The sequence below is a fragment of the Montipora capricornis genome, chromosome 12 (genome assembly GCF_036669925.1).
Source record: "Montipora capricornis isolate CH-2021 chromosome 12, ASM3666992v2, whole genome shotgun sequence".
NCBI lineage: Eukaryota > Metazoa > Cnidaria > Anthozoa > Scleractinia > Acroporidae > Montipora > Montipora capricornis.
Window position 1 is genome coordinate 9,085,231 of NC_090894.1, and position 10,000 is coordinate 9,095,230.

The following is a 10,000-nucleotide window of genomic DNA, read 5'->3' on the forward strand; positions in this document are numbered from 1 at the left end:
CAAGGAAGTGTCTGACAGGATCCAAGAAAAACGTGCCTACGCTAATCTTGGCAACACGTACGACAGCCTCTGTAATCTCCAAAAATCCATTGAATACCACAGAAAGCATCTCAACCTTGCTACAGAGATGAGCGACAAGGGCGAGGAAGGGCGTATTTGTGGCCTTTTGGGCAATGCCTTTTTGGGACTCGGAGACTTGCAACAGGCCGAAGAGTATCACATCAAATGCCTGAGTATAGCTGTACACGAGAGCGACCAAGCAGCACAAGGAGATGCTAATGCAAACCTTGGAAATGTTTACTTTCGCCGTGGCGCCCTCCAAAAAGCGATGGAATTCTATAATGAACACTTAAAGATTTCGGAAAAAATACAAAACAAGGGGGAAGTAGGACGCGCTTATGGCAACCTTGGTAATGTTTATCATCGTCTAAGAAACTTTAGAGACGCTATAGAATGTTTCAATAAAAGTCAGAGAATTGCTAATGAAGTAGGGAACACAGATGGAGAGGGTTGTGCCTATGGTAATCTCGGCGATGTGTATCGATGTCTCGGGGATTTCAAAAAAGCTTACGATAACAATGTCAAAAGCATGAAAATCGCACAGGATTTAGGGGACAGATTCGAAGAGGCGCGCTTGAAAAACAGTCTTGGAAGTTTATATTGTTCCCAAAGTGATTATTTAAAAGGGAAAAAGTGCTTTACAGAAGCCTTGGAGATTTGCAGCCAACTTGGCGACAGGGGTGGAGAAGGAAATTCATATAACAATCTTGGAGCGGTTCTTACTAACCTAGGTGACTTTCGAGAGGCCATAGTGAATCATACGAAATGTCTGAGTATAGCCCAGACCAGTGCAGATCACTTCGCTGAAGGAACGGCTTATCTCAACCTCGCCAGTGCACACGTTAAATTGAGTGAATTCGAACATGCCCTACAAATGAACGAAAAAGCACTAACCATTTTCCAGGAAGTTGGTGACCTGACAGGAATGGGAAAGGCTTACAACAATCTCGGTACACTTTTATTTTGTCCCCTCGGTGAATTACAGAAAGCCATAGATTGCCACAACAAGTGTCTAGGCATAGCCAAAGAAGTTGGCGATGTGCTTGGAGAAGGACGTGCTTATACCAATCTCAGCAATGTGTACCGTGGCCTCGGTAACTTTGAGAAGGCCATCGAGTATCTGGAACTTCGTCTAGTCAATGCCGAGAACTTGGGGGATGAAACTGGGAAAGCACTCGCTTATGCGAATTTCGGCCTCACTTACGGATGCCTCCGCGACTACAGAAAATGCATTGAGTACCACGAAAAACATTTGCACATCGCCGAAAAAGTGGGGGACAAACTCGGAGAAGGAAGAGCCTATGGCCATCTTGGACTTGCTTATTGGATACTCGGTGACTTTGAACAGGCCATGAAGTTTCACAAGAAACATCTTTGTCGTGCAAAGGAATTGGGTGATAAGTATGGAGAAGGTCAAGCCCATGGCATGCTCGGTGATGTGTATCACAGCCTCGGTGAGGTCAAAATGGCAAAACAGCACTACCAAGAACATCTGAACATTGCTAAAGAAGTTGGTGACATTTCTGGAGAAGCAGTCTCCTTATACAGATTGGGTCGTGTCTTCGAGACTTCGGATTCTCTTGAAGAGAAGGCCTTAGGTTATTATAAATCCAGCGTTGAAGTCTTTAATGGCATGAGGAGTCTTGTTTCTGAAGATGCCTTCAAAATAAGTTGTCGTGAGACCAAAAACGACGCTTACACTGCTTTGTGGAGAACTCTGCTGAAGCTTAAAAGGGTCGAAGAGGCTTTGCTTGCTGCAGAGCAGCAAAGAGCGCAGGCTCTGAATGATATTTTAAAGGCACAATACGGGGTCACAGAAGGAACCCCATCGTCACGTGAATGCAAAGAAACCATTTCCTCAATTCTTAAGGAATTATCTACGCCATGCGTTTTTATAGCACACCTACACGGTGCTATAATCTTTTGGCTATTGAACAAGGGAAAACTAGTTGATTTTACTTGCAAGAAAATTAAAGGTGAAAGTGAGATCGAGGATCCTGTTACTGCACTGTTGGAGACTACCTTGAAGACCATTGGAGCCGATGTTGGCCTCAGATGTAAGGATCGTCCACTGGAAGGACAAACTGAGGAATCTCCAAGCGCTCGAACGACGTTCGAGGCATCACATGATTGTACCATCAACTCTCTCCAGCCATTGTATGAAGCAATTCTTGAGCCAGTTGCACAGCTAATAGAAGGTGACGAATTAGTTGTTGTTCCGGACGGTCCACTTTGCTTGGCTCCTTGGGCTGCACTGAGCAAGTCAATTAGAATCCGTACTGTTCCTTCGTTGACCAGCCTGATGCTGATCAAAGGCACACCTGAGAGCTACCACAGTAAACGTGGAGCGTTGCTTGTGGGGGATCCATGCTTAGATGAAATACCATTAAAAGCTGGAGAGTCCAGGCTAGAACAACTTCCATCCGCTAAAGAGGAAGTAAACATGATAGGCCAACTTCTAAATTTGGTACCTCTGACGAGAGCAGAAGCAACCAAAGAGGGAGTACTAAAACGTATCAATTCCGTTGCGTTGGTCCACTTAGCAGCTCATGGAAGACTAAGCACTGGGGAAATTATACTCGCTCCAAACCCCGAACGAAAGTCCGAGATCCCCGAGGAGCAAGATTACTTGTTGAAAATGTCGGATGTCCAAACAGTTCGTTTGCGAGCAAAGCTTGTTGTTCTCAGTTGCTGTCATAGTGGAAGAGGAGAGGTCAAGTCTGAGGGCGTGGTCGGTATTGCACGGGCGTTTTTAGCCGCCGGTGCGCGTTCCGTGCTCGTGTCACTCTGGCAAATCGATGACGAGGCCACCAAGGAATTTATGAAATGCTTTTACCAGCACCTCAGAGATGGAAAAACGGCCAGCGAGGCTCTTCGCGAAGGAATGAAGCATCTTCGTGAGTTAAACGAACCCGAGAAACACTGGGCTCCTTTTGTACTGATTGGAGATGACGTGACGCTTGAATTCAAAGAAATCCGCGAGACGTAGAATCTCAATAGTTCAAACTTCGTACTCTCAAGGTTGCACTGGGAAGGGCAGTTAGTTCGAGGAGCGGATTTTGATATGCAAAAAAGCCTTTATTGCAAGCTCGTTCCAGTCCAACTGGGAGAGAATGGCCATAGGCCTTTTTTGCAGATACGGCGGCCATTTTGTTTTCTACTGTTTCGAAAGACATTATGGGATGCTCAGGGGGCAAATGAAAATGTATTTGCCCCCTGGGCATCCCATAATAGCTATTTGAAACAATAGAAATCAAAATGGCCGTCTTATCTGCAAAAAGGTCTATTCATTGGCCAATGACGCCTATTGATCCTACATTTCAAAAACATACTACGCAAACAAGACCACAAGCAACATCGATGGTGCTTTTTGTTTGGACAGACACTAATTAAAAGCAAGTTTATCCGTGCGAGTATGTTTTCTATCCTGATGCTTGCCTTTCAAGTGCAAATAAGTTCTTGGAAGCGATCTACTACCAATTCTATTCTTTCTATGATGAAGATTACGAACACAAAAACGCAAATAGAACCGTGAAAAGAGAAAAAAAAAGTTGTCCTTAAGTGAATGAGAGGGGGTCTCTTGAGCTATTGTATATCATAATACAAAGAGGATGGATTAATTATCACAGGGTAAAGAAATGACGTTTCAGAATATATGTACTGCGGGAATAGAATGAAAGTTGAGAGTCATCGCAGTTAGCTGAATAGCTTAGGCAGTTGCAAACGAAGCCAGGAAAAATCCATTCTATATATGAAACTGCAATAGACCTTATTCGTATTCTCAGTATAGGACTGGAACTACAGCTTGCAATGGAGGCTAATGAGGAGGAAACTGTTCAAATGCAAATACCTTTTAATATATTCTCCCGCATTAGCCTCCATTGCAAGCTAGTTCCAATCCAATACTGAAAATACGAGTATGGTCTATTCACCCCAGACCAAGGGCCCTTTTCTCGAAAGTCCCGAAAACTTTTCGGGCCCGAAAAGCCATTTGTGAAATTTGCCAACCGCTTGTTTTGGAAAGCCGATCTTTTAACATGTTTTCAAGGCAACAAAAAGAAAAATAACTGTGAAGTTTGACGAATTAAATCTTCTCCGTTCTTGAGATACAAAGGGAATTGTGACACCCGAAAACGGCCTGTAAATTAAAGTTTCGGGACGTTTGAGAACTGGGCCCCAGCTCCCAACAGGCTTAATAGCTCAGTTGGTGCAGCGCAATCGCAGCGTCGTTGGTTCGAATCCCGTTCAAGCCTGGATTGATTCTGGCTTCCTTTGCAACTGTTTAATTTAACCATGCAAATTCTCCTCACAATTTCAATGAAGTGTTAGTACCACAGGTATTGAGAATGAAGATAATTATCAGCCTAAGAGGTGCGATCTTGATATAACACCAAATTCTCATGACTACTCAACAAAGAACTCCATAGTGCTAGTTAGGAGAATGGACGTTTCGATCTTGGGAATGAAAGGGATTAAGTTGCTCACCTAATTGGCCAGTTTCGTATTCTAACGGTTGGACTGGATCTAGCATGAAATGGAGGCTAATGCGGGCAAATTAACGTGCATTTGAAAAGATTTGCCCGCATTAGATCCAGTCCACCCGTGAGAATTCGAAAATGGTCTATTGCGATGCTCTTTCCGACCTTCACTTCAGAAGGTAGTTAGAGATGTTATAGCATTTGAGGCCCCGCTATATGAGTGCAAGCTTGGGAGTATTTGTTTGTTCTTTATTTGTAACCTTTGGACTAAAGAATGAATTTTAACTTTTTGTATTGTAGTTGTAAAGCCTGGTTTTCACTAGCGAAACAAGCACATGCGCAAGCATGACAGCTTTCATTTCACCGCGAAAATGGCCTTGACGCAAGCATAGAAGGTTTTCCCGTGACGTCATCGTCGCCATGTTGGTGGACGAACTTCTTTTGTTCATCCACCAGAAGTCGCACATTTCTCTATTGTTATTGGTGTCTCTAGAGGTTGATTGAAAACGTCCTATAAAGACACGCGCAAGCTCAAGGATCAAAATTCTTCCTTGTGCTTCTGCTTGCGTTCGCCTTATGAAATCGAAACACGACATTGACCGAATGCAAAAATGGCCACCAACAAATTATTCTCTTGTCTTTGTGTTAATTAGCCTAACTAGCCTCGTTCACACGCATAAAATTGAAAGAATTTGGGTTGTAAAACGAGGCTAGTTAGGCTAATTAACACAAAGACAAAAGAATAATTTGTTGGCGGCTATTTTTGCATTCGGTCAATAAGCACAAGGAATAGGCAGAGTTTCATGTATCAATATTCAGGTATGGCTACAGGGCTTTATGGTCAAAATTCACGGCTCAATTCTGTTTTCTTTCTCTCACAAGTCTCAAGGGAGATTTCTAAATAACAGAATATTTACATTTACATTTACATGTATTGGGTCGGTAAAAACCGTTCGGTTATCACACCAACCATAAAATACAAATATATCAATATATAAAATAATGATATAAAAAATTAAATAAAGAAAACTATATTAAACTAAATATAACTATTATTTAAGAAAAGCTGTTAACCTATATTTGAAGGTTTCTCAGGAGGATGATGAATATCTAAATTTAATCATAAAGCCTCGTAGCCATGTGTGAACATTGATACATCGAACATGGCCTAATTACTGCCTGGCCGTGTGTCGTAAATTAAAGCACTCGTTGCAGATTCCCCGTGTCTGAGCATTACAACACTTTCATGCTTTTTCTGATTCTACGTTCGTTTTCACGCAGCATAAACGCCTTATGTTTGCGCTTGTGATAGTGAACACGAGGCTTACATGTGCGGCTGTTGAGGAGAAAAATGTTATACATTTTTCGAGAAAGCAATGTCTCTTTAAATTGAAACATTAATTAGATATTTTCAATAAGGTATAGACCGTATTCATAAATGACGGCCAAATAATTATTCTTTTGTTTACGTGCAAATCAGACCAACTGCAATCTTGGTCAAAACTGTTGGGACAATTCGCGCTTTTCCCCCTACCCCATCACAATGTTGATTTTTCACGGTCTCCAAAATCAAGTTCCGTTCATCGATCGCTGGCATGTTTCAACATTGTCTGGGGGGGGGGGGGGGGGAAGGGGCGCGAAAAAGGCAGCGAAAGAAGAACACACGTTGCTCATATAACGATGGAAGCATGTACAGTAAATTCTCAACATTTCGCCCAAAATTTGACAAGTGTCCCGAAGTGTTTTAACCCGGATTGTAGCCTCGTTATAAAGTAACATTTCTTTTGTATTTTGTCCGTGCTAACGAGGCTAGTCGGTCTAATTAGCACAATGACAAAAGAATATTTTGTTGGCCGCCATTTATTCTTGGATTTCACATGACGTCACGGCCGCCATGTTGGTGTCCCCAAACAATGAAATGGCGGCCATGTTGGTGTCCCGATCCAATCCTCCGGGAATTGAAAGCTATTATTATGCTAACGTCTTCTTTTGTTTTCGTTGAAAAACATGGCTGTTGATCACGTGAGCGAAACCCAAGAATACATTCGGTCTATACGATAAAATTCGCTGATCTCATCGGATCAGATAACAATGCGAAAAGTCGCTTTGGAGCACGAAAAGGTAATCAAAATAGATTTGTTGAGTAAGTAGAATCATAAACACTGGAAAATATTGCTGGCAAGGGTGTACAAGTCAATAATATTAGGCTGATTTAGCAACAGAACGGGAACGTCAGTGGCGACGGCGCGCCCAGAAAAAACACCAATGAGAATTCAGAATAGAATAGACTCCACTCTTTTCTTCTCTATTCTAAATTCTCATTGGTAGTTTTGCTGCGTGCGACATCGCCACTGACGTTCCCGTTCTGTTGCTAAATCAGCCTAATAATGTGTTTTAAGTGAGAACCACCTCAACGCAAAAATTTACTTGTTTCAGTAAACCATCATAGTTGCAGATTTAGAACTGGCATAAACACCAGTGACAAGCTCAAACTATTCGGTAGAGTCTCATTTGAGTCCATTGATAAGACAAAAGACCAGCTTAACGACAACATATTGTGCACCAGATTTAAGTGCAAATCACTAAGTGATTTACTTACTGCTTGTATTTTTGTTTTTAACAGTACGTCAAACACTGCCTTAAATTAGAAATTCGATTTTTTATTTTTATGAATAAAACATCTTAACTTTTCATTTTCAAACTTGGATTTTTGGCCGAATGGAAAGCGACCATGACAGCTCTTTCGAAAGGAACGTGTGGCTAGCACACTTTCGAAAAACGTTCAACCTTACATCAATTCGAAATACTGAAAAGATGAATTTTTATAGTCCCTTGAAGACCACAAAAAAGTGGCTAATTTATGCACCATTATTATGTGTTTAATCGCACTGTGGCGAAAATACCGAGGGTGGGTAAATTTCACCTTAAAAAGTTCAGAACTACATGGACAAATGAACTTTGATGATGAGAGAACCGGTGGGTTTGAGTTTAAGCCAGACGAGCCACTAAGTGACTTCCTAATTCAGTCAAACTCGTATTTTTGCCACATTTCATCAAACAGGGGTTTGCAGCTGATAGCGGCGCCAAGTTTCGTACACAGCAAAAACGAGCCTGACATTTTCCGATGCAACGAGTACGTTTCCTCGGGGGGAGGGGAAAGGCGATGACGTAGCATGATTGGCATGATCTGCTGTATCCGTCTGGTGGTGTCTTGCGTTTGAAAGTTGAACGGTTCGTCACTTGCAAAAGGCTCTCCGAGGATCATGACCGCGTCTGCATGGGCATTTGTCATCACCTGTAAAAGGGGAAACAGGATTGCATTTTCACGGAAATTAAAGAGCAATTCAATCCAAATCCGAATCCGGCCAGTGTCATTCTTGAGGAACTACCTCTCTCTTGTCATATTAAAAAGGTTGAAATGGTCACGAAGTGATTACAATAACGCAAATTTATATTTTGAGAGGACGTTCTCGTTGCCGTTGCCGTCGTCGTTGCTTAAGTTTTCTAGTAACTGATGAGTGCCAGTCATGTCATCGAACACCACAACGAATGAGTTGACCAACCTTAGATAAATCTTCAAGCGCTATCTTCCCTCCAAGAGCTTATGACATTAGCGATATTTCGCTTCGCGTTTACGGCAAACTTCAGGCTGAAATATGCGTTTCGCAAAGTACACAAGGAGACTTGCTTTTTTTTTTTTAGACCACACCTTGCATGCTAGCTGCAGATCGCACGCAACTTCTCAAAAGAGAGAACAGTTTTTATTACATCCATTTAGAAATCGCTGATGATCCTTGCAATCTGATTGGCTCTAAGCAGTGCGGTTTACTGACGAATCGCACTATTTTATGCTCTAACCCAGCCAATGAGGAAGGAACACTAAAAGAAAACTACCAGTCAGATTTCAAGGTTTGTTTAAAGTAACAAATCACCTTGCAGGAAAATGAAAGACAAAGAAAGCCATTGCGTGGCGAATTTTGCAATTTTTGTTCCCAAAACTTGGATTAAAAAAAAAGGATGAATTTTAATTACTTACAGTTTCTAACTCATGATAATGTGCTTCTTCAGGCCGAAGTCTTACATTTTAGGGAGTTTCCAACGATCCTGTATTTGAGCGATTAAATTGTGCGATTTCTAAATGGATGTAATAAAGTGGTAATTGAACTTCGTGTCGTGCAATTATACCATTATGAAAAAGTGAAGTTTCGTGCTTTTATGACAAACAGCTGCCTACCGTTTCGCGTTTCACGAAAACGCGATCCTAAATCTCTCAGTTCACACGCATTCTCACCTTAGATTCGTATCCCGTGAGGAATCCGAGTCCAATAGAATTTTCAATCACCATGGCTCGGTCTCCGATGGCTGCACCACGAATTATCTGTGAGATAAACGCTGGGCGTTTTTTTAAATTTGTTGACCGCAATATCGGCGGGGGGGGGGGGGGGGGGTTGCTTTTAAAGCGTCGCACTCAAACGGCGACGAAATGGCTTGTAATGAACAACTAACCATTGGAAAAAGACTTTTTAGGAAAATACGTTAAGTGGATAGAAAAGGCAAATTTCAATGACGATACTAAGCCATTCAGGAAACTTTTTCTTTCCCTCTCAGTAAAGTTTTATATTCTCTTGAGCATTAATGGTAGACTTCAAGCAGTTCATTCTATAAAATCGTGAATGGTTTGAAGCTAGGAGTCCTTTAACTAAGTGAAGTACGATCGTCCGGGTGAGTGTAGTCCTTAGAAGGACTGTTCTGGGTTTTGACAAAAAAGGGGACTTTCAAATCTACGATGGTGACATAGACGACTACGTCACATCAAAGTATAACTTTGCTCTGCGTAAGTTTTTCGCGATTATTAAATATTCTATCTTGGTCGCGTCGTACAATGTGGACGAAGTATCCTAAAAATGACTTGGTACGAGCGGTTTCTGAGAAAAAATAGAGACTGAAAGTTTCACATTTGTACGCTCGCGTTGCCGTCAAAACCTCAATTTTGGTGATTTCACGTTATTGTTGTGCAGAGTGACGCAAAAGTATACGTTAAAATGCGTCCCATACGATTGTTTTTCCTCTCTTAACCAATATTGACGAATGAAATGAATCATATATTGAACTGCGGACATGAAATCAAGTGAAGCTATGCGGAACGCAATTATAGCATATTCTTGGTTTGTATCTGACGTCACGGCGGCCATATTGGTTGGTAAGAACAATAACTTGTCTCTCCGCTAAGAACTAAACTTTACTATTACGCAAATTCTGCGAAAAGAAATTGTATTGTATTACCAACCAACATGGCCGCCGTGTCACGTGGGTGCAAACCAAGAATTGCGGAGAGAAGCCTGAAAAATTCAGGACTTAAACGGGGTTTGAACCCGTGACCTCGCGATACCAGTGCGACGCTCTAACCAACTGAACTATCAAAATTAGAACCCACAAATGACCAGCTACCAACGTCAGTGGCT

General features: G+C 41.9%; 3 protein-coding genes across 3 annotated transcripts in view; 2 read left to right on the top strand and 1 right to left on the bottom strand.

Moving 5' to 3' along the window:
• LOC138025419 (tetratricopeptide repeat protein 28-like) overlaps nucleotides 1–2,363 on the top strand; it is a 2,905-nt gene extending 542 nt beyond the window's left edge. The window contains exons 1-2 of the mRNA XM_068872635.1: nucleotides 1–2,258; nucleotides 2,359–2,363. The exon at nucleotides 1–2,258 is cut by the window's left edge and continues 542 nt beyond it. Coding sequence (XP_068728736.1) covers nucleotides 1–2,258; nucleotides 2,359–2,363 — 2,263 coding nt within the window. The remainder of the gene's footprint in view (nucleotides 2,259–2,358) is intronic.
• Nucleotides 2,364–2,503: 140 nt separating this feature from the next.
• LOC138025204 (tetratricopeptide repeat protein 28-like) lies at nucleotides 2,504–3,049 on the top strand. Its single transcript, XM_068872404.1, has one exon. It carries the CDS (start codon nucleotides 2,504–2,506, stop codon nucleotides 3,047–3,049), a length of 546 nt encoding a protein of 181 aa, XP_068728505.1.
• Nucleotides 3,050–7,182: 4,133 nt separating this feature from the next.
• Nucleotides 7,183–10,000, bottom strand: part of LOC138026976 (atypical kinase COQ8B, mitochondrial-like) — a 13,046-nt gene continuing 10,228 nt past the window's right edge. Inside the window, exons 12-13 of the mRNA XM_068874461.1 lie at nucleotides 8,830–8,916; nucleotides 7,183–7,833 (exon numbers count right to left, since the gene is read on the bottom strand). Coding sequence (XP_068730562.1) covers nucleotides 7,561–7,833; nucleotides 8,830–8,916 — 360 coding nt within the window. The 3' untranslated portion in view covers nucleotides 7,183–7,560. The remainder of the gene's footprint in view (nucleotides 7,834–8,829; nucleotides 8,917–10,000) is intronic.

Coding starts and splice junctions, on each gene's coding strand:
- LOC138025204 (XM_068872404.1), top strand. CDS start 2,504: ATGATAGGCCAACTTCTAAATTTGGTACCTCTGACGAGAGCAGAAGCA.